This window comes from Osmerus mordax, chromosome 4 (assembly GCF_038355195.1).
Source record: "Osmerus mordax isolate fOsmMor3 chromosome 4, fOsmMor3.pri, whole genome shotgun sequence".
In the NCBI taxonomy this organism is placed as follows: Eukaryota; Metazoa; Chordata; class Actinopteri; order Osmeriformes; family Osmeridae; genus Osmerus; species Osmerus mordax.
The window spans coordinates 131,933-155,577 of NC_090053.1; the positions used below are offsets into that span (position 1 = coordinate 131,933).

General features: G+C 44.7%; 3 protein-coding genes across 9 annotated transcripts; 1 reads left to right on the forward strand and 2 right to left on the reverse strand.

Annotated features, from left to right (window-relative positions):
- Window positions 1-2,029: 2,029 nt before the first annotated feature.
- On the reverse strand, window positions 2,030-7,524 carry tesmin (testis expressed metallothionein like protein). Its single transcript, XM_067234125.1, has 9 exons — window positions 7,480-7,524; window positions 6,524-6,689; window positions 6,007-6,191; window positions 5,701-5,780; window positions 5,480-5,551; window positions 5,062-5,164; window positions 3,552-3,689; window positions 2,714-2,847; window positions 2,030-2,504 (listed from the first exon to the last, which is right to left on the reverse strand). The coding sequence occupies exons 1-9, from the start codon at window positions 7,522-7,524 to the stop codon at window positions 2,321-2,323; spliced, it is 1,107 nt and encodes a 368-aa protein (XP_067090226.1). The 3' UTR covers window positions 2,030-2,320.
- A 1,969-nt stretch (window positions 7,525-9,493) lies between these two features.
- LOC136941811 (uncharacterized) lies at window positions 9,494-17,082 on the forward strand. 6 transcript variants are annotated; one of them, XM_067234418.1, is made up of 20 exons: window positions 9,494-9,686; window positions 10,383-10,529; window positions 10,639-10,745; window positions 10,860-10,968; window positions 11,146-11,262; window positions 11,439-11,500; window positions 12,093-12,242; window positions 12,749-12,940; window positions 13,011-13,110; window positions 13,188-13,329; window positions 13,441-13,624; window positions 13,832-13,931; window positions 14,108-14,226; window positions 14,421-14,458; window positions 14,547-14,659; window positions 14,795-14,943; window positions 15,081-15,175; window positions 15,981-16,059; window positions 16,261-16,369; window positions 16,641-17,082. In XM_067234418.1, the coding sequence occupies exons 1-20, from the start codon at window positions 9,608-9,610 to the stop codon at window positions 16,712-16,714; spliced, it is 2,265 nt and encodes a 754-aa protein (XP_067090519.1). In that variant the 5' UTR covers window positions 9,494-9,607; the 3' UTR covers window positions 16,715-17,082. The 6 variants fall into 6 exon arrangements, with proteins under 6 accessions (XP_067090519.1, XP_067090517.1, XP_067090521.1 ...); XM_067234416.1 differs by having other exon boundaries at window positions 14,547-14,943; XM_067234420.1 differs by lacking the exon at window positions 15,981-16,059 and having other exon boundaries at window positions 14,547-14,943.
- On the reverse strand, window positions 17,080-23,537 carry LOC136941812 (kelch domain-containing protein 10-like). 2 transcript variants are annotated; one of them, XM_067234423.1, is made up of 10 exons: window positions 23,388-23,537; window positions 22,701-22,793; window positions 20,708-20,929; window positions 20,467-20,621; window positions 20,032-20,180; window positions 19,773-19,857; window positions 19,448-19,514; window positions 19,314-19,361; window positions 19,073-19,212; window positions 17,080-18,934 (listed from the first exon to the last, which is right to left on the reverse strand). In XM_067234423.1, the coding sequence occupies exons 1-10, from the start codon at window positions 23,479-23,481 to the stop codon at window positions 18,725-18,727; spliced, it is 1,263 nt and encodes a 420-aa protein (XP_067090524.1). In that variant the 5' UTR covers window positions 23,482-23,537; the 3' UTR covers window positions 17,080-18,724. The 2 variants fall into 2 exon arrangements, with proteins under 2 accessions (XP_067090524.1, XP_067090525.1); XM_067234424.1 differs by lacking the exon at window positions 22,701-22,793.
- Between the last annotated feature and the right edge of the window lie 108 nt (window positions 23,538-23,645).

Here is a 23,645-nt window from a genome sequence, read left to right on the forward strand (position 1 = left end):
CCGCATATTTGTCAGGGTTGCGTTCGATAATCTTCAATTGCAAAATCATGATGTATACACTGAAGACAGGCTCACCATTTCCAGCAGATTGTGATATGTGTCACGTAAACTTGTTCGATGCACCTGAAATAAGGTGTAGCCTGCCTATTGATCTCTTCAGAGAGCATAGAGAATCTGCCTTCAACAAAATGTAGACGCGCACTTATAGGCAGTCAGTAACAATTATTTAACCAATAGTTTATTCACAGTTCAGCACTGGGTGTAGGCTGCAACACATTGTAAGATCGGTCTATACAACAAAGATGAAACATTTCAAGAAATAGCATTAAATATATATAAGCATAACAATACCTAAAACTGATGAGAGATGGAAGAACTACAGTTCTTTACAAAAGATAGATTTAGATCAAATGAAAAATAGGGATTAACTACAAACACACTCTTGGTTTCTCTCTCTCTCTTACTTTACAATAACTGTTTCAGATGAGCTCCACATGAATCATCTATTAACCAAGAGGTGCAGTTTCTGGTCCTGTCAGAAATATCCTGGGGTTTCTGAACTCTACTGATCTCAACCTCTGGAAACCTGGAACAAAATGCAACATGACCAATGAACAAAAACAGTCTTACTCAGTCTCAATACAATTTCACATTTGAACAGTAAAACCTGTCAATTATGCTTACTGATGACTGTAAGGTATTTTTTGGCACAGTCTATATTTGTACAAGTCATGGAATGAAGACCCACCTTTGATTGCTGTAAACCAGCCATTTAAACCTAATTTGACAGTGCCTTGAGCATCAGGTAAATATCTTCTGCCATCTGAAATAAATGAAATTGGATACTTGTTAGGTTATTGATGGAATTGTTATTGAGAAGCTATGAAAATTTTATATTTACAGTCATGTAGATGGACAGACAGACAGATCGATTGATGGATCGATCTAAGGCGTACATTTTCCCTTCAGGTACATCATAGACTGGGGCCCCCAGTGATGTGGATTCAGTTTAACCTGTTTTGGGAGACAAGGATTTTAAATAACTGCAGTGAAACTTATTTCCCTGTTTCCTTACTTTTTGGGTAAAGCCATCATGACAATGAGAAGGAATGAGAAAATGCAGCACCTCACCTGTTGCGTGTGGTGTGACTCCACAATCAGAGAGATCACTAGTAAAGTACACGTCCACTGAACCGACACTCTCGCTCTCTGTAAAGCCAGGGATACATTTTTTTAACAGGAATAAATACAAATAAAAAACTAAAAAATATTTATGAGTTACTTACAATAGCAGCCATCGAAAGAGCTAGTAGTCTTCAGCCAAGCCACACCATCAGTGATTAAACGAATGTCCAAGTCTCCTTTTATCCCTGACGGTAACGACAACAACCGAGCTGGGGTTCGATATGCCCCCTGCTGCCCCCTGAGCACTTCCCCAGGTGCTTTTTCTCCCAGCTCAACATGTACCGTCGGAGCCTGCAAATACAGGCCTACGTCACAAACAGGACAGTCCTAATGAAAGTCAATACCTCAAAAGCAGTCAGGTGTGCTTTGGACTATACCATCTATCTAGTGCTATTTTGTTTAAACCACCTATCTAATACCAGTTTGTTTATACCAGCTATCTAATACCAGTCTGTATATTTGTTAGCTATGTAATAGCAGTTCGTATAAGCCAGATATAATACCAGCTATCTAATATAAACCAGCTATCTAGAAGTAGATTGGTTATACCAATAATTTTATACCAATGTCTTAATTGTGAGAAAATTGTGACTTGGTCAAATTAAAGGATTTTAAATAACAGGATACAGTATACATATTATATGAAAGTTGGTTTACACTGCATAACATGAAATTAAAGACTTTAGTAGAGTGATAACAGTTAGAGGTCAAACATTTGTAAGTGTTTTATTGTAGCCTTTTACAACAGGACAGGAACTTGAACAAGTAAATGGTAGAACGACTAATGATATCATCATATCAACACATGCTGATACAGATGCAACAGGAGTGACAACACCAAAGAACGACTTAACCTGAACATCTGAAATAGCCATAAATTGACCCGGTACACCCTTCTTTCTGGGTCAATGAATGAGTGAATGAATACGTTAAAATGTATAAATAGATAAATTATAAATAAATTACAAAAGTGTAAAATCAAAATAACAAACTCTGAGAAATCCTTTTGCCATCTACAAATGCTTTAAAAAAATCAAAAAGTACAAGCATTCAAAACAGTGGACATCTAAAGCAAAAGCAACATTTAGGAATTAGTTATGACAGCCACACATGTGGTCTTTGATCCAGTTTTCTCCTACAAGCTGGTGGATTTAAATATTGAGCGGACTATTTGTGTCAAACACTGGCCAAACTCTTCCAGGATGATTCTCTCAGCTTGAGTCAGAGAGTACAACTCCTTCTCTGCCTCCTCAGCCTGGGCCAGCAAACAGCCGCATGTGGCTTCCACAACATCGAGCGTGATGCACGACAGAGGACATCTATCAACACACACACAAACACATATAAAGACACACATCACATACAAACACACACAAGCACACACACAGCCAAGAAAACGCATCTATTAGCAATTGTTGTTTTGCAGGAGTTTGATTGTGTCTGTAGTAGTAAAAGCACACTATATTTCATGCAATACTCTTCCCTACTCTGCTTCCAACCGGGTTTAACTAACAGTACAGTAGCTCACTTGTTTTTCTGGCAGTTGGCCTTCTTGTAGAAAGTGGTGTCAGGACTATCCCAGACGACAGTCCGTCTCGCTGGGCTGTCCTCGTAGTTCCTGCAGCCCACACACTTACAGGTCGAAGAGCACATGATCTTGGCCTGTGTGGAGGATCAAGGGTCACCAAGGGGTCAGGACACATTCTGGTACCTCTTGGTAGTCAGATAAGTGTGAACGTAGTGTTGAACAGACCAGCCCATCAGAGACATGTTAGCTTGTAATATCTTCACCCTTCAAATGACTGTTTTGTATTTTCTGATCCACTTTTGAGTTGATAGTTAACCAGCTATATTGCACTCATGTAGTGGATGTTTTAGAGTTCCCTGTGAAATCCACACTTGTAATCCTTCTTCGTCTACAGGAAGGGCATCATATGCTATGGTCAGGTCTACAGGAAGGGCATCATATGGTCAGGTCTACAGGAAGGGCATCATATGGTCAGGTCTACAGGAAGGGCATCATATGGTCAGGTCTACAGGAAGGGCATCATATGGTCAGGTCTACAGGAAGGGCATCATATGGTCAGGTCTACAGGAAGGGCATCATATGGTCAGGTCTACAGGAAGGGTATCATATGGTCAGGTCTACAGGAAGGGCATCATATGGTCAGGTCTACAGGAAGGGCATCATATGGTCAGGTCTACAGGAAGGGCATCATATGGTCAGGTCTACAGGAAGGGCATCATATGGTCAGGTCTACAGGAAGGGCATCATATGGTCAGGTCTACAGGAAGGGCATCATATGGTCAGGTCTACAGGAAAGGTTAGGGTCAGGCTACGGCCTGATGATGAGGAGCTGCAGTACCTCATAGCACTCGCAGTAGTTCTTCAAACAGCCTGATCGTTTACAGTTGCAGCCTTTGTTGTGACGACCTTTGACCTCTCCTGATTTACCCTGGCCAATCTTGGGCCTGAACGCCTCTGGGTTCCTGTCCAGGCAGATCTTCAAACACACACAGTTTAACATCTGTCACACCTCTCTCACTTTGTGGCATCACAAACACACAGTTCAGGCCTTGTTAGGGTTAGGGTCATGCTTTCACCTCTCCTGCTTCATTGCATTTGAACTCCAAATACATTTGATTGACTTGGAGCACTTTGAAAAAATGAAAAAATCTTTCATCTTTCACCCTTCATACATCTTTTAATAAATAATAAAAAAATCCAAATAAAACAAGGATTTCAAATAAAGCAAAACTATTCTTAGAGTTCCACTTAAATAAATACCCTAGCAAGGAATGAAGCTGGTCGACAGTCCACTGAGATACGGAGACTCAGTAATTGTGTGACCTGCTCACCAATGGAACACCACTCTATCAGCTCAATAACAGGTTTGCCTGGTTAATTCAGGTGTCAGGGAGTCAGTCAGGCAGGACAGCAGGGAGTCAGTCAGGCAGGACAGCAGGGACGTACAGAGGGATCCCCAGGACTTCTGCTTCCTGCTCTGCGTCAAGCTACAGGTGTTATGTCCCGATCTGCGTCAAGCTACAGGTGTTATGTCCCGATCTGCGTCAAGCTACAGGTGTTATGTCCCGATCTGTGTCAAGCTACAGGTGTTATGTCCCGATCTGCGTCAAGCTACAGGTGTTATGTCCCGATCTGCGTCAAGCTACAGGTGTTATGTCCCGATCTGCGTCAAGCTACAGGTGTTATGTCCAGATCTGCGTCAAGCTACAGGTGTTATGTCCAGATCTGCGTCAAGCTACAGGTGTTATGTCCCGATCTGCGTCAAGCTACAGGTGTTATGTCCCGATCTGCGTCAAGCTACAGGTGTTATGTCCAGATCTGCGTCAAGCTACAGGTGTTATGTCCCGATCTGCATCAAGCTACAGGTGTTATGTCCCGATCTGCATCAAGCTACAGGTGTTATGTCCCGATCTGCGTCAAGCTACAGGTGTTATGTCCCTTCACAATTCTGAAAACAACTAAAACCTGCCTGGTCTTTAAGTTGACAGTTTTTTTTTTTACTAACCTTAATGAGACTATATTAGCTGTCTGTATTTTGACAAATATTTGTAATATAATTTGAATTTTAAAATAGCTCATATTTAACAATGGAACACTTGTACACATACTGATGTATAGTATATAAAAAATAAATCATAATAACTTTTGCTAACCTTTTATTTGAAGTGGGTCTTCACAATTACGTATTTTCTGGTGAGATAGTCAGCATTTTGGTATTCACTGATAACCTGTTATGTTTGCACTGTGTCTGCTAAATACAGACCGTTAATTTCAGACTTGCCAAATGCACTATTTGTACAGTATGTCACATGACTGAGATTCAGGCTTTCATGGGGGCAGGTGCCTACCTTGATGGCCTTGTATCTCTCAGACTCATGATCTTCATTGTTGAAACAGTTGACACAGTTACAGTTGCTGCACACATCACCGTTGGCAAAGCAGTCACAGTATCTGGAATAAACAGCAGTCACAGTATCTGGAATAGACAGCAGTCACAGTATCTGGAATAGACAGCAGTCACAGTATCTGGAATAGACAGATTCACAGCTCATATGGAGTGTTAAGAACTAATATGTGGAGATGTGTCTACATGAAGACCCTTGACAGTGTGTGACCTGCCTTCAAAGACAGATGCTTAGCCATGCTGTACACAGGCCACACAGGATGAATGGCAAGGCTTGCTGGACATATTATTGTAATAACAAAATAACCGATACGGAATATAAAGGACAGATAAAGAGAGGTCCTGTATTCTCCAGGACTCACAGTTTCAGACACTGAGACTTGGTACAGTTACAAGGCTTCTTTGATTTGGAATCCCACGCTAATTCAAGACTTCTAGACACGGATCAGAAAGATAAGTTAGCAGATAACTATCAACACATCTTCATTACAAAATAAAACGTTTTTTCATTAATTGAATCAAATGTTTCTTGTGGAATGTGTGTGTGTAATTGTGAGAAGAGCTTCAGATGTGTGTGGCCTACGGTGGGTCTGGAACCACACGCTGGGAGTCAGGGGCCAGAGGCTGGACATCAGAGTACAGAGGGCACAGGGCCTGGTGGTACTGCAGGAGGAAGAGAGAAGACAGGAGAAATGGAAAAAAGTAGAAGAGAAGTCTTAGATTAGAAAAGAAAAATAACCCAGGTTTCAAGCACCATGCTTGGTTGTGTGTGTACAGTAGACAGCTGAGAGCAGGCCACTATGTGTGTACAGTAGACAGCTGAGAGCAGGCCACTAACACATCCTCAGTGACGGCGTACTCTGACTGGACTGAGAGGATGTTGGCTGACCTGTGAGTAATTGTGACCAGGCATGTGGCCATAGCCGTAGGCCGGGCTGATCTGCCCGTGGGGCAGTAGTGTGTGTGTGCCCACAGGCGAGGGCTGGAGGCCCAGATAGGAAGGCACCCCTGGGGCAGGGGGCTGCCCCAGCACGGCAGCCCCCAGCTGGCCGGAGCTTACTCGGACCCCCATGTCTGAGGACCACACAGAAATGAAAGCCAGAGGGGAGGATTCACTACATGCCTCACAAAGGGATCTAGGTGTTTCACTTAAAACCATTGCATTTGACATTTTATTTAGCAGACGCTTATCCAAAGTGAAAAAGTGCATATGTCTGCATTTGTATGCCAACCATATTCATTCCTGGTAGATTCAAACAGCTCAATATAGGTCTATATACTTATATAACAACAGATATTATTGTACTTTAAAGAAATATTGCTACATGGACATAACAATAGACTGCAGAACTTAACTATATTCTCATCAGATATTCAGTTGGCATCATCTCCAGAGCAGTTCTCACCCAGAGAGAGGCAGTGATCTAGGGGTCGCCTGGAGGTGGGGCTTTCATAGAGGGGCTCAGGGTTGGGCTGGTGACCTGCTGCTGGTGCCAGGGAGTGGAACATCTGACCTGGGCTACAGTTGTTCAGCAGCACCACCTGTCCTCCTCCATTCATACTACACACCACCTAGACAGAGACGTAGGACCCATCTCCAAATATCCGAATCACTGTTGTGTAGTAGTACTGTACTGTGACATGACTACTGTACTGTGACATGACTACTGTACTGTGACATGACTACTGTACTGTGACATGACTACTGTACTGTGACATGACTGTGGTATAGTAGTACTATATTGTAGACATGCTGTAAACACCACAGAGTTGAGACCAGGTGTTTTAACACATTTTAGTAACTTAGTAGAGAGTTGTATCCAAGCAACTACTACACCACAGTCATAGTGTATGTCTTGTAATTAGTGACTTGAGTGTAAATAAATACAATGGCTGAGGCATCTAAATGGATGAGACTCCAAATCCAGAAAATGGCAGTATGGTGAATAATCTGTACTGACTTTGGTTTCCACATAGTCAACACTGTGTCGTTACACCTGTTTTCATCAATTACTTTTTATTAATCTTATTTTAAGATGATCTTTTATCAATGTTTATATTTGTATTCACTTTATTTTTTACAGTGAATAACCAATCCATGAAACTGAATGTACAGCCATCACTAACTGTTTTACTAATTTTCACATGAAGGTTTAGCACTCTGAATTAGAATCAGGTTTACTTACATACACAAAGATTAAGAGCAGACATTTTTAAAAGCATACAAACATTATTATAATGTGTGTAATTATACAAAGCCTCCGATTTACCCAAATCAAAGCATCTACAATTATACCAAGAGAATGTGTCATCATCTATCTGAATGCTATCTGGAAAACCACCTCTACAGTATGACACTTACAGACTGGCTGATGTCCATGTGGTTGTGAGAGATGTCGTCTGCCATCTTGTCTGGTTGGGGGACGATCTCTCGGCCATGGTCATCCAAACTGTCAGGACAAATACTGGCCACGGCATCATATAACTCGCCCTTGCCCAATGTAATAAATAAAAATGACTGAAAATGAGCAATGCCTAATGACTCATGAACACAACACATAGGGGATCCACTTCTTAAACATCTGTAACATGTGATACCGTTTATAGTTTTTCGTTTAAACGAAAACACAGCTGATATACTGTATTAACTAACTGCACTTACTGAGGTCATATCGCAAAGCACTGCCCCTTCCGTTTCCCAGGTTCCCGAACGGGAGCAGCTGGGGTGAGCGATGCTAGCCAGACTGGGCATGGGGTTGAGTAAGGGGTACGGTCCAGACTGGGTTCCCAGTGAATGATACACTGGGTGGGAAAGTCGCTGTGGGAGAGACCCCTCGGGGTCATGTTGGGGTGGTAGAGAGCAGTAGAATATGTAGTTGGTGCACGGGTGTTCCCCCACCCTGCTTTGGCCAGGCCACCCTCCATCACCTCCGCCGACAAGATGAGGCAACACAACGGTATCGATTAATTCCGAGGGGTCGCCCGGACCATCGATGCTGGGTTCATAGGCCCGGCCTGCATGGCGGCTGTAGCAGTCCGAAGATTCACCTGTGCTCTCCAACCGACTCGTACTGTGGTTTTGCTCTTTAAAGCAACTCATTCTCGGAGCAATAATCCTCTCGACTGAAAAATATTAAATTAAATCATATTTATCATGTCACATTACTATTTTTTACAGCCAATTTAACTGGAGTTATCCGATGATCCTCAATCTCGGTTTTATTTGAATTTGAGTAGATCAACATAGATACGGTAGATCTATGTTGTGTGGCTACACTACTGTATCTAGTCTAACTCGTCTAACGTGATGTCTTAAGCAAAACTTTAGTTAGCTAGCCTAGCTACATTCAAATAATAATATCTAGCTGGTTAGTACTAGTACATAGAGCTAGCTAGCTAACAGGTTGGGGTCGTTAGGCTACCTGATTGACGGGGATTTGACGATGAACTGAGGTGAACTATTAGTGCACGCCCACACTGATTCGCGCTTAACGTGTGACGGAGCGTGTCCATGACAGCGACGCGATGCGAGCGACGCTTGCCATTCATTTTCAATGGAGCCAGTCAAGGAGCGATTTTCGCGAGCGATGGCTTGTTTTTGTGTTTCTTGTAACGTAGCAACCGTTGATCATGGTAAACATTTCTAGTTTTCAGTTTCAAGATGAACGACAACTGATCGTCTGTGTGGCTATATACCCAACCCTGTTTGATACGTCTCTGTATTCGTACAGAGATGTTAGCTCTAACAAAAAAAATTGGCATGGTGCAGGGTCGCCGATGTTGTTGGTGCTCCTGGTGGGGTTTATGTATTTTTTAATTCAGTCTCGTAACAAAACGTAGGCCTAACTTTGCTACTGTAGCTACTGTAGCCCTTTATATATATCTACAGTATGCTGTAGCCCCATCGGCGGTACTGTTAAGACTGGTTACCCCGAGTTCCCGGTGACATGATACTGTAACATGTAATAATCTTTCAACCTGAATAAAATAAAATAGTATTGTGAGTACTGGATAAGATCATGCTACATCTAGCCAGCGTAAGGGATTTATTGCATCATGTGTGTAAAAGTTGTGTTTGATATCAATAGGTGTGTTCGACTTCATGCAGCGCCGCAGCCGGCTGCAGTCGGTTGACTTGAAGCAGTGAATTCTGGTTAGACTTCTCACGGTACTTTGATGAATACGTCACTGTGACTTATCCATCAAAGTACCGTGAGATCGATTTGAGAACAGCCGGCTGTGTAGCTCAGAGCCATATTGCGAGTAGCTTACGTAAATCCAAGTCTGCACACTTTTGCCATGATGTTATACGAACTACAACAGTGACTTTAGAGAACTACAACTGCATTCATCTGTCTGAGCGTGGTGCACTGTGGGAAGGCAAGCGATGGCAAGCGATTTGCGTCGCTGTAGTGGACACGCACCTGATGGCAGTAGACGACGGGATTTACTTGCATAGTGCCCTCTAAATAACATACGCTGATACAGAAATGTCTACCTCGTCCTCCAACACACGTTTTTCGACAGACACAGAAAGTAGAAGACGGAGAGTAGTAGCCGACAGCCTGGGTAAGTCACGTGATGTAGCCTATGGGCGAAATAAAAACACTACTGAGACAATTACTTGCTTTGTAAACAGAAACACGGTGTTGGTGTCTCCTCAGGGGAATCACTGGTATATGTCAGTAACCGTAACCTCTTAACAGCGCCCCGACCTTCTACAAACTGCTGTCATCTATAAATTGATGTAGCCTATTGTCTAAGACGTTAACTCTGTGATGAGGCGTTAAGTTGGAGACTGCGGTGAAGTCGCACCGTCATGCGATTAAACATGTCTGGTGTTGAGACAGTTTAGAGTTCAGACATTATATCTTTGAGTTCAGACTTCTGAGTACAGACATGATCTCAGTCGAGCCTTAATTTTTTATGTCACAACCAGCAGCAACTTAGTAGTTAATGCATGAAATAGGATTCAAACACATATAGTGTATATCACTATCAGTGTTGCAGGAGTCCAGACCCCACATCCATATATCCTGGTCGGCATCCTGAAGCGTAATATGATTATGTGTCTCTATGTTCATGTAGGTCAGCCCCCCCCCCCCCCTCCGCCATCTGTCTCTGTGTGTCACAGGCATGCCATACACTTCTCTTTCCTAAATATAACATAACATGTCCACAGTAACAGGTCTATAGTAACAGTCCCTCATAGATAGTAACAATAGTTAAAACATGTTTTACATACCAGTCTCTCACATCTCTCAGCACACCTCTGGGTCTGTGACCCCCAGGGCCCACCACAAGAGCCTCCCTGTGAGTGCCTGCCCAGCCACACCCCAGACCTGGTGGAGACATCCTGCACCGTGCACCCTGGACTCTGCCCCTCCAAATGCCTGGGGTCTACACACCTACGTGAGTACAGAGGCCTCCTCTAACCTGCAGTTCCTTGGGTCATTCCCTGAGCTGTGCACCTTTAAACGCCTGATGTCGTTGCTGTGTGTGGATGTGTGTCGCCTCTCAGGACCTGGCCAGCTCTCCTCTCAGGACTTGTGTGAGGAGGTCAGCAGCCGAACCACCCTCAGAGCAGAGAATGAAGTGGAAGCTAACAAGTTAGCCAACAACTACAGGGTAGGAGAGACTGTCCTGAGCAGCAAACAGACTTGCATTCTTCCAAACCCAAAATATAATCGTCCCGTTTTTTTACAGTCCATGCTTTGCGTGTGCATGTAATTTTGTTCTCAGTTTGGCTTCAGAAAGTGGAAGAGTCATGTGACAGAACGACCATTTGAAGTCAGGTCTGATGTCGTAAAAGAACTGTACTCCGAGCTCACCGTCATTAAACCACACACAGGTGAGGATGTCAGAGTTGTACAGTCCAAATCAAGACAACGTGAGATGAATCATGCTTTAAAGTAGATGGTACATCTTTGTAGCTTAGTTGGTCGTAATCATGTAACTCCTCTCTGTCTCCCTCTGTACTTTCCCTCTTTCTGTCTTTCTTTCCTTCTTTCTGTCCTTCTCCATTAAGGGTTATTGATTACCTGTGGAAATGTGATGTATGTGTTTCTGTTTGGCTGGTGGCTGTCTCTGACCTACCTCGTGGCCAGCACCCTCATGTTCATCAGCATCATCGGAGCGCCCTATGGTATGACTGTGGAACCCAGTGGAACTAGATAAACTCACTTCCTAGAGGACCTAAGATGTCACACTAGGGAAGACACACTTTCACGTTTGGTACATACCTCTATGTGTTGCCATAGCGGCCATGTTGGATGGAAGATGATTCCAGTGATTCAGCAGCACACCTTCTTCTCATTACAGGTCAGCTCTGCTGGAATTTGTCATGCTACTTCCTGTGGCCTTTTGGGAAGTTCATTCAAGAGGTACCTTACCCCCCCCCCACTCCCCACCCTTCATTCAGGAGGTACTACGATTTTCTGTCTCAGATCTCCTCCCCCCACCCCCCACCACCACAACCATCTGTCTATTTCTTTCTACCTGTCCTTCCTCTCTCTCACTGTCTGTTTCTTTTATCTGTCTCTCTCTCATATGTCTCTCTCTCTCTGTTTTCTCTTTGCCTTTTTTCCTCCAAATCTCCTGTCTATTGTTACAATTAGGGTTAAGGCATCTATACTGACCCTGGCCTCTCCTGTCTCCTATTACCATTGATCTTTTTTCAAAGTCAAACATAGCTAGATCTTTGTTCAAGGCCTCTACTCTCATTTCCTCGTGAACTGAGAGTTTTGTGACAGAAAGCAGAAGTCTGTACTTCCTTTAATCGCAACAAGTCTTTTCAACAAACAGCCAAAGAATGTCTTAATACCCACCCCAACAAGTATTTTGTCTTTATGTTATATAGATCAAGAAAAAGGCATTTCAGTTATACGGTATTGATATGCACTGGGTTGTGTTCCGTTCCGGGTTGGGATTAAAGTAGGTGCCAAACTCCACCTCTCTCTCTCTCTCCTGCTCCAGGTTGGAGGTGGGGTGGGGAGGTTCCCAGACTATGAGGATGTCCCAGTGGAGGTGGAGGAAAACAAGGACAGCTCCCCCATTCTCCTGCCCTCACCCACAGAGGGGCCCTGCGCAGACCTGACCCCTACAGACCTGCCCAGGCCGTATTGGGTAAGAACTGCCACTCAGTTGGATACTAGGGGTATGTCATTCTGATGCAACACATCGTGGGTTACTTGTTGAAAAGTTACTTGTTGACATGAGTTTGCATCATGCTTGTCCTATACATATCTGTTAAAATATATAAATAGAGAAAACCTAGTACTGATAGAACATAAGGTACTGTACATTATACAACAGTCTGACCAAGTAATTTGATTGGACAAGAGGCCAAGAAGATATTTTACAAAAGCAGCACTGGGACTTTTAACTTACGTGTGTCACTCCGCTTACATTAATGACCGTTATCTATCAATACAAAGTTTGTGTTTCTTGGAAACAGTCCAGTGGAGTTGCAGAACAATTTTGTGTTGAGCCACATAAATGATTAAATAATCCAAAAATTACAGTTGCTTTGTTAACTAATTAATAGCGCTTGTAGAACTGTTATATGAAGGCAAAATATTTGTTAATTATACGACACACCTGTAAATTCATGTCATGTGTGTAACATGTAGCTACGTGCAAGCACCTATGCGTGGCTGCTGCTGGCATACCCTATTCTGGCCCTGGCCCACAGTCTGGCCTGCGTCCTGGCCTGGGCCCTGGTCTTCACCATCCCTGTGGCCAAGATGAATGCCCGCACCCTGCGTGTCATCCTCCTCATGCCCCCGGAGGCCATCGCTGTCTCCAGCTGCTCCCCGAGGAAGGTGAGCAGACTAAAGTGAAAGGTCAACACTGAAGGTGAGGCAAGCATGCTAACGAGTCCTCTGTGTTCAGCATCCGACCAGTGAGTGCCGGGCGCTCCTGTGCTGTTACCATGCTGTCAACTGGTACTATTACAAGTACACCGTGGATGGAATTAATGTGTTTGCTGCCAGTATCCTTTAATCCCCAAAGTGTGTGTGTGTAACCGTGGCCATTTTGATGAAGTCAAATCCTTAAACTGCCACCCAGACCTCCTTCCTCTGGTGATTGTTGCCCTGGTGATTGGCTATGTTGACAAGGACAACCAGTTCGCCAGCTCCGAGGCCAAGTTTGCTACGACCATCTGCTCCATCATCCCACTGTCTTACTACATTGGGATGGGCATTGCCAGGTGAGTTCACTCAAAGACACTGTGTATTAATTGCGTGAAAACATTTAAAAAGCATCCAATCACAACAATCCCGTTGGCCATTCAAATAGTGCAGTGATGCCGTGTTTGCAGTATCTCAGCCCAGAGTAACTTTGCTGTGGGCGCGTTGGTAAACGCCACCTTTGGGTCCATCACGGAGATGACCTTCTATATCACTGCCCTGCTCCGTGGCCACAGGGAGGGGAACACCTGCCTGCAGGAGATGGTGAAGGCTGCCCTGACTGGAACCTTGCTGGGCTGCATCCTCTTCCTTCCTGTGAGTTGGACGCACACACAAGCCTGGGGCAATTACAGAGATCAATGATGAAATGTTCTCAGTTGTTCCTGGTGAAACTATATCTATGTGTCTCGTGGTCGTTGGGGTGGCAGTGCTCAGTCTCTCTCAAGGAATCTGTGTTTGTGGTGCGTTTGATTTGTTCACGGTTGTCTGTTAGAGGACTAATGTGGTGGCTGTCTCTCCCAGGGCATCTGCATGATCATAGGAGGTCTGAAGCACCCAGAGCAGAGGTTCAACAGTCGCTCTGCTGGCGTGAGCTCTGCCCTGCTCTTCATCTCTGTGGGAGGTGACTATGGACCAGTGGCCCCAATACTAGCCCGACACTACCACAAATCTAGATAAACACAACCCCATCCCCACACCAACACTGCTGCAAAACCACCACAAAACACTGGCTCACCCTTCCTGTGCCTCTTCTCTATCCTGTTGTGACCTCCTGACCTCCCTGCTGCCCCCCCCCAGGCGTGTTTGCCCCCACATTGTTCTCCAAGGCGTATGGACACCTGCTGTGTGAGGGCTGCACTAAAGCCACGGGAAACATCAGCGGACCCTTTGTCTGCCGTAACTGCCACTACGACCTGGTGGGCAACGCTAACGTGCCTGTAGCACTAACACACACACGCCAAACCCCCACCCCAACCTCATCACACACACACAACACACCCCTACCAGCCCTCACCATACACACATCACAGAGCAGCAAAGTAGTGTACGACACACATATACTGCATGCCTTTCGTTCTTATGTTTCCATTTTTTTTTTTTTTTTATTCAGAGTGAGAACAACGACACACTGTTCCACAACCACATTGAGTAAGTCTGACAGCTGAGAACAGAGGTTTGTACACAGTCAATCCATAGTGTGATCAATCTGTGTGTGTGTTTTGTGTTCTCATTGCAGGCCGCTGGTATACTCAGTCTCTGTCCTTCTGCCTGCTGCCTACATTATCGGCCTCATCTTCACTCTGAAGACACATTCCTACATTTATGATATTCATGTTGAAGAGGGACAGTGTAAGAGGGGGGCACACACCACATGCGCAAAGACAAACCTCATCATGAATACTAATGTGCAACCATATATCTGCCACAAAAATCAAGTATGTTTTGAGTGTTTCTTGAGTTGTTCCATCATGTTGTCTGTTTTAGCTGTGTCCAGCCACCAGGGGGCAGTGGTGCACTGGTCCCGCTGGCGGTCCTTCTTCATCCTTATTGTGGCCACCCTCCTGATGTCTGCCTGTGCTGACCTTCTAACAGAGCACATCCAGCCCATACTGAGCCAACCTAATATCTCCCAGGTACACACACACACCAATATGAGTTTTAAGCATATATCCATGCGTCAACACACACCTGCCTATCGCAGTGCTGTTATTATGTCATGTCCATGTGCTTATGTCATATCCATGTGCTAATGTCATGTCCATGTGCCCAGTACTTCATAGGTGTGACCATCCTGGCCATGGTACCTGAGATCCCAGAGATTGTTAATGGAATACAGTTTTCCTTGCAAAACAACATCAGTCTGAGGTAAATTCCATAGGTTCCCTGTAGATCATACTTTAGATTTCCCAGTAGATCCTGTTGTAGATCCTCCCATAGATTCTATATCAGATCTTCCTGTGGATCCTGGAGATCCTGGAGGTCTTCTTGTAGATCCTGGAAATCCCCCTATATCTCCTGTATATTGTACTATCTCGTATATCCTTCTGTAGATACCATTAATGATTTTGAATATCCTCCTTATGCTTTATATATAGTTATAAGAATAAAATATAGAGTCATAATCTATAATGTATAGTCTCAACCGTAACCCAGGTATGTGTCAGGTATAGTTAGAATAACTAGTAACAGGGTTAGGGTTAGTAACTGAGTCCTTGTGTGTTCTTAGGGTTAGGGTTAGTAACTGAGTCCTTGTGTGTTCTTAGGGTTAGGGTTAGTAACTGAGTCCTTGTGTGTTCTTAGGGTTAGGGTTAGGGTTAGTAACTGAGTCCTTGTGTGTTCTTCCAGGGTTAGGGTTAGTAACTGAGTCCTTGTGTGTTCTTAGGGTTAGTAACTGAGTCCTTGTGTGTTCTTAGGGTTAGGGTTAGTAACTGAGTCCTTGTGTGTTCTTAGGGTTAGGGTTAGTAACTGAGTCCTTGTGTGTTCTTAGGGTTAGGGTTAGTAACTGAGTCCTTGTGTGTTCTTAGGGTTAGGGTTAGTAACTGAGTCCTTGTGTGTTCTTCCAGGGTTAGGGTTAGTAACTGAGTCCTTGTGTGTTCTTAGGGTTAGTAACTGAGTCCTTGTGTGTTCTTAGGGTTAGGGTTAGTAACTGAGTCCTTGTGTGTTCTTCCAGTGTGGAAGTGGGGAGCTGCATCGCTGTCCAGGTGTGCATGTTGCAGATCCCTTTGCTAGTCCTCTTCAACGTCTTTTATGTAAGGGTCTTCCTCTTTCTCCTACCACATCTTTGTCATCAACTCAAAATGGACCAGTTATACAAGCCCTCCTACCCCCCGGGTCAGAACTGGGCCAATTATGGATATCTTAATAACATTGGATAATTGCTGGATTTAAATATTTTAAAGCAAGATAAAAGCAGCACATTAATGGACAGTATTTCCTCTCTATGGTGACAGGATGTGGGCTTTGTGCTCGTCTTCAGTGACCTCCACCTGGGGGCCAGCATCTTCGCTGTGATCATGGTCAACTACATCTTCATGGACGGGAAGTCTGACTACCTTCAGGGTAAATAACAAGTAGGACCTGATATAGTAGAGCTAGACCTAAACCCTAACCCTAGATCTCTGCCATCTGGTGGAGGGGAAACCCCCTGCCTGCTGGCCTTCTGAATGTCCTAATGAACAGCTGAGCGCAGCCAGCTGTCAGCATGCTGCTCAGTACTCACCTCTGAAATACAGCAAAGAAGGCAAGACGTTGTGTGAATGTGTGTATCTATTCATGTATGGGGTGAAGCTTGTGAATGTCTGTGTGTGTTAATGGTGGTGTTTCCTTCCAGGCACAGCTCTGGTGGTTGTCTACCTGATCCTGCTGGCTCTTTACTTCTTTGCTCCATCCCCTGCCGGATGCTGACGACCATCAGAAAGGCGGAATTTACGATAAAGTTAGTAATTAGGGTTAGCTAACCCTTAGCTAAACAGGACCTGATTTTATTTTTGACAGGGAATTGTCTTGATCATAGCATTGATTACCTTTACAGATTAGTGTTAAGAACCTGTGTCCTCCTTATGTCCCAGTAATGTACTAGCATCTAATAAGGGTGTGAAAGGTCAACTCAAATCTCATGCTCCTGACCTTTTCACTTGAGAAATTAGGATTCTTAAAAGCCCAACTACAATTATATATTTTTCTTTTAGAAGATGTTTTGTATAAGTTTAAGAGTTTAAGCTGAACCTTTGAGGTTTAGCTCGTAAACAATAAACAAAGAATTGACTAAATAACTTCAAACTGTTTATTGAACATTAAATGGCAAATTAACAACAAAAAGTACATGTTCAAGTTCCACAGTGGGAGTCATTTGAATAGTGACATCATGCAGATATAGTAACAGGGGTATCCAGAGCTTCCATACATAGCCCAGCAGAGTTAACAGGCCTGCGTTAGTGAGTCAGGCTCCAACAAATCACCTGCCACATTTTGACTTCACCAGCAGTGTAACCGGGATCAACTAACCCCCTTGAAGTGTAACCCCCCCAGTAGCATTATGACATCACTAGGTGGGTAACCCCCATAACAGCCCCCAGTCAAATTTGACCAGCTGCAATGTTGCCGTCAAACTACAGTTGGAAGGCCACTGGTCATTATCGGCACCAGAGAACAGCCTGATGGTTGTTATGGTAGGATGGGGACATTTTATAGAGAATAAGGTCAAATCAACAGAAGTCAATACATGTCATTGAAATAAATAGCATTCTGTCACTGGGTCCAATTTCATGGCAAGGGTGAACAGCAACAACTCACAAGTTCAGATAGCCATACCCCTTTTCATAGAAGATGTACTGACTGCTTGGACCAAATACCAGTGAACTGAATTGGAGAATAAATTACACAGATTAAGGCTTAATGGCTCATATTTGCAAATACAAAAGGTTACATGCACATGTACACCATCATGGTTTGCATGCCTCAGTCATTATCTTTCACTGAAACAAGGTAGTCAAATTAAGGAAAGAAAACGTACATGATTTAAAAACATGATATTCAATTCTGAAGGCACTGGAGGAATTGGCATTATTTTGAGATTGTGACTAACAGACTGGAGACACAACAGGCACTACAGGATTCACAGTGATTCACAAAAGGCTCTGGTTAGAATCAAGGGATTTCCCACGGTCTTACTTAACCCCAGCTCAGCCCTAGCCCCGCCCCATCTCTGCCCTACCTGACAACTATGACCAACATGAGTCCAAAATGACAGCTAAATCAATCTTCTCTTGGAAGCTGAATTTTTTTTGGTATCCGTTTCACCTGTGAGTTTGTCACAGTGGACACAGCAGCCTTCTGGACTGCCTGTAGCCGTTTCTAACAGGCTCGACCAATGTTATGCAAGGAGGAGAACAATAATATACTATAATAATATAATAACATGTCCTAGTCCAGAGAGACTGCAACCCCAGTCCTTAAAGACCATCCAAGATATCAAATAAATATCGAACCCCAGTTATCAAACTTTTGCCTGTTTTCGTGTGTGTGTGTGTGTGTGTACACTAACAGGATTTAAAACAGCACTGAGTAAAGTGTGGAGAGGAAATGCCTTTAGAAAAACTAAAAACTATACACAAAATAGACAGCATTGGGTGACTATTCCAAATATTAAGGAGGGGGCAGCACCCGCCAAAAGACACTCAAAAATTGAATAAAAAAGTACACAATATTTTCTAAAAGCTTTAAAAGAGTTTGGAGGAAGACCAGCCCATTAGTCCATGTCCACTTCCTCAGTCCACTCTTGGACCTCCCAACAGCACAGGCTTCTATTAGTTTGTTGGCAACGTGGTCTGTGTATCTATTGGTGAACCACTGATGGGGTTCGCTGGTCCGTCCCACCCCTGACCTCTGGTCCTTGTCTGACCCCAAGCGGGGGCTTTATTTGAGGCGCTGGATAAGTGAGTGTGTAAAGCCCAGGCTGAGCAGCTGCGGAGAGGAGAGGTGGGCCAGGCGGGGCCAGGTCTTCAGCAGCCTCTCCCAGGTCAGTTCCAGCAGACTGGGCACCACCAGCCACACCTTATACAGAGAGCCAGTCCTTCGGTTGTCCACCTTGTTTACCACCCCTCCATGGACATACATGCAGCCCGCCTGGTGGGGGTGAAAGACAAGTTGGAGTATGAGAAGTTGTACCAGCTCTCTTTTGTCTGAGATGACATGGGCAATTCAAGGTATATACATGCGTGCGCATTAACTTTATGGTATATTTGTGTGTGTGTGTGCACTGACCGGAGTGACAGCAGCGCAGTGGAAGTATGCTGGTTCAGGCATCACAGCAGGCAGTCTAGTCCACTGGAAGGTGAGCAGGCTGATCTTCCACAGGTCAGCCAGAATCAGCTCCCCATTGTAACCTCCACATATAAACACCTCTGGGGGGAGGGGAGAGAGAGAGGTGTGTGTACAGCAGGAAAGGTGTTTTAGAGGAGGTGGGGTGTTTACAGGAGGTGAGGTGTGTGTGTGTAGATCTTACCATCCTTCACCTGTACACAGCTGTGACAGCGTCGGGCTGCAGGGTAACCTGGCAACAACAACCACCACATGTCAACACAGCCTCTACACCCAACGCTCTCTCCATGGCTCAGACTTTGAAACATAAGGACACACCTATTGTTTTGTGAGGCTTGGTGACAATCTCCTCCCAGTAGTTGGTCTCCAGGTTGTAGGCATGAATCTACAGAGGAATAGTGGAGCCACAGGTGCGTAAGGGGTTTCAGCAGACTACCATAGGAGAAGTCTGCTCAGAGAGCTACATTAGATCACATATCACCCTTTTATGTCAAAATTAAGATTAGGATCCATATAGGGTTTGGGTTATATAGGGCTTATAGACCGCTAGGAAACAGAAGAATCAGGACCAAGAGTTCCAATGTAACTGTACTTGTAAAAAATGTGAAACCAAAAAGGATGAACAGGAAGACCAAGGCCCCACCTTGTCTAGTCTATAGGACGTCCAGGAAGTTCCTCCCCCCAGGATGTAGATCCTCTGGCTGTCATGAGCCAGCTCATGTCGGTACCTGGAAAGGCAGACACAGGGTTACATGCATCTGGGTCTCTCGCGCCCTGGGGAGGGCAGGAGAAGGAGCTGGGTGGTGGGGGCTGGGCTGGGGAGGGCAGGAGGAGGTGCTGGGTGGTGGGCGCTGGGCTGGGGAGGTCAGGAGGAGGAGCTGGGTGGTGGGGGCTGGGCTGACCTCTCCTCAGGCAGGTCTGTGGGGGCGTTGTCGGGATGGAGGTGGGTCCATTCCCTGGTGGTGAGGTCCAGCCTGTGCAGGTCAGTGCTGTACACGTATCCTGTGGTACCTCCGAACACATACAGGTAGCCGTTGATGATGACCATAGCCTGTCAACAGGGGAAGATGGTAGGGATAGGAAAATGTTTACATTGCTGTGCATACAGTGCTCTCCATAATAATGGAGACATGTTTTTAAATCTCTACTCTTCAGTTTTACATTTGTAATCATACAACTGACAAGTAGTTAAAGCACACTCAGGTTTTAGTAAAGGGAATTTTCATAAATGTTGATTTCAACATGAGAAATTACATCTTTGTCCCAAACATTAGAGGGCACTGTCTATAGAGTCCAAGTGAGCACTATAGAATCTGGTTTGGGGGGTGGTCCTTTACCTGGCCATAGATTCTGTTGGGCTTCTTGCCCCTGCAGTTGAGCAGGTTCCAGCGCTTGTACTGGACGTTGCACACATGGACGTCGTTGCCATTGTTCTCACCAAACGGGATACCTGTGCCGCCAAACACCAGCAGGTTGTTGCCATGCAGCACAGCTAGAGGTGAAGACACACGATGGCCTTCTGGTCAGAGTCTGAGACCTTTGGATACACCAAGTCCTCTCCAGGTTAGCACACCTCACCTGACATGGATGCCAGCTCTGTGGGCGTGTAGCCTTCTGTGCGGACCTGCTGCCAGGTCGCAGTGGCAAAGTGGAAGCGCCACAGCTCCCTGAACAGCGGGTAGTCTTCATTCTCCGACCCCCCGGCCTCGTCGAAGTCTGGGTTGTAGCCACCGAATACATAGAGGTTGGCGCTGTCGGCTACACAGCGGTGTCCACTACGGGCTGGCGGGGCTGCATGACCTGGGGGGAGGGGTGGTTGGGGAACAAGCTGGTTTAGGGGTTGCAGATCACAAATCAGATATCTAGCAGCAGGTTATTTGTCAAGTGTATTGATCAATGACTGTGTGTTTGTGTATTAGCTCAGGCCTAGAGAAACATCAAGGCGTTTCTTGCTTTTGGAATATTCCTGCTCTTCTAACCTGATCACTGTCAAACTGAAGGATGGATGACCAAGTGCACTGAAGTCATAAGGCAGGTACTTGAAATGGACAATCCATCAATGTAAAACCTAATCTGTTCTTCATATTAACCCTTGTGTTATCTTCGGGTCATTCTGACCTATCAGTCATTGTGACCCACCTTCGTATTGCGACAAATTTACCTCATACAAAAACAAAGTGAAGCATTTTCTTTTAACTGTCGGGCTGTCTCAGACCCCCCACATTGGAATGGTTAAAAGAAAATTATTTTTATTTGTTTTTTTATTGGGTAAAATTGGGTAAACACAACGATGGTTCGTTATGAATCTTTGGGTCATGTGACCCGAAGGCAGCACGAGGGTTAAGAGACCAGGACTGTGCCCTAACCAACATGGTTATTTCCCTTGGGAAACGTTGCTTCTTTTTGAGAAGTTTACAGATAGAACACGAAAAGACACTTTCACAGCTGAGCACCAAACAGCGACCCAGAACCTTCTTTCTGTGGTCGTGTTCAGGTTCCTGCCCTACCCCTAATCCTAGTTAGGAACCATGACTGCCCTAGGTCAGGAACCATGGGTCTTTTTACACAGAGATCCTGCAATGTCGCCGTTAAGAAGACCTTTATGCCAGCATAATGCCGCCCCATGCGTGCTTTACGATAGCATGCCGACATTCAGGAATTGGAGATGTGACGTCAGCGTAGTTGCTAGCATGTGCAGTCCCACCATGCCGGATGTCCCTTTTACACAGATGAGATTCGGTTCTATGACCTCCGCTGCTGGCAGAACAATGACCCTCCCAATACCTCCGCTGCTGGCAGAACAATGACCCTCCCAATACCTCCGCTGCTGGCAGAACAATGACCCTCCCAATACCTCCGCTGCTGGCAGAACAATGACCCTCCCAAATCCGTGTCTACCTTTAACACAGAACTGTGAGGCAGCATAAAAGCGCTGCATTCACGGCTTTAACAGTCAGTGTAAAAGGGGCTATTGGATCTTTCCTAAATAGTCATAACATACACTGACCTCGCACACAAAACATCAAGGGAGCTTTGAAACAGTTAAATTAACACAAGCCAAGATATATGGCAAATGAACATGAAACACAATCCTCACATATACAGCAATATGAACAATTTATGAGTGAATAGTTACCACAAATAGAACAAGGGTCAGGCTCCTACAGTTAACAGCAAAGATCACAGACAGACCCATAGAAACCCCAAACAGACATGCAGGAAGGGGGAACATCACACACCCTGAAAGGAGGCAGAAGAAAAGAAAGAGTAGAAACCAGTTTAAAGGATGAGAGAAAAAAGACGTGGTGGATATCCTGTAGTGGAGAAGAGGAAAAGGGGAGCAAAAAAACCCAAAGAGTCTCAGAGAGCAAAGGTAGGAAGAAGGAGAAGGAGGAGGAGACATCCTCAAGTCATGAACAGAAAAAAGTAGAAGAGAGACGTCTAATACTTGAGATAAGGATGGCTGGAGAAGTCCATGAGGTTGAGAGAAGGAGGGAGAAGGGCTCTGGGTTGAGTGGAGGAGAGTGCAGTGGTCTGTGGGGGAACGGCCTGGGGGCTCCTCCATACCCACCTTCTCTCAGAAACCTGTTGGGGATGCGGAGGTTGGGACAGGAATGGGAGAAGATCCTCCGGGCCTGAAGCCATCGCACTCTCTTCTTTGTGCCTGTCAGGCAGCCAATTCATGACGAGTCAGACACCAACACAGGCACACCAAACATAACCCATTTTGTCTACAATAAAACGTAGTACTTGCCTCAAAACCAACGTGCAAACTAATCTGTGTGTTGATGGACCTGACATGCACTACAGGTCAGACCCATATCTTTCAACACGACCATGAGCATCACCACAAGAGCAGCGTTCAAGATTCAAATATAAAATGTGCACTTACGTAGCTACCGAGCTGAGTGCAGACAAACAAAACAAACTTAATTAAGATTTCAATTCAGACGTTACAAGCTATCGAACTGTCACTTAAAAGTGAACATATTTGAATTTGGCATGATTGCCCAAACTTTAATTAATAGCATACAATAAGAACCCAATACTACAGGCAATGCGACGAAATAAACTGGCTTCCGTAGCAAGTCGCTAGCAGGCCTATTAAGTTTGAATACCTCCCTAAAACCCATCATCCTACTTAGAACGTAAATGTATCAGCTACAATTGAAAATCGTCCTATTTTACATTTTTTAAGCACTCCTGTTTCTAACCAAGTGGGTCAGTTAAATTCAGTTGACTCGTTTTATCTACAAACCTGAATCTCTGATACAAGGCCTCCCCGAAAGCTTCTCAAATTTAATGAGCTGATTCAAGCCGCAATTATTTTCTGCATCTTCCGCAGGGGACATTTTGTTATTGAAATGGTAGGGGGAGTCTACTAAAAGTGTATTTGAAATGTATTGGTAAACGAAGCCCGCAAGGACCAAAATAACAAAACACCAGCACACATGCAAGAGGAAACCAGCTGAGCTGGGCTGCTAAACCAATCAGAGGATTTGAGGGTGCGTTCAAG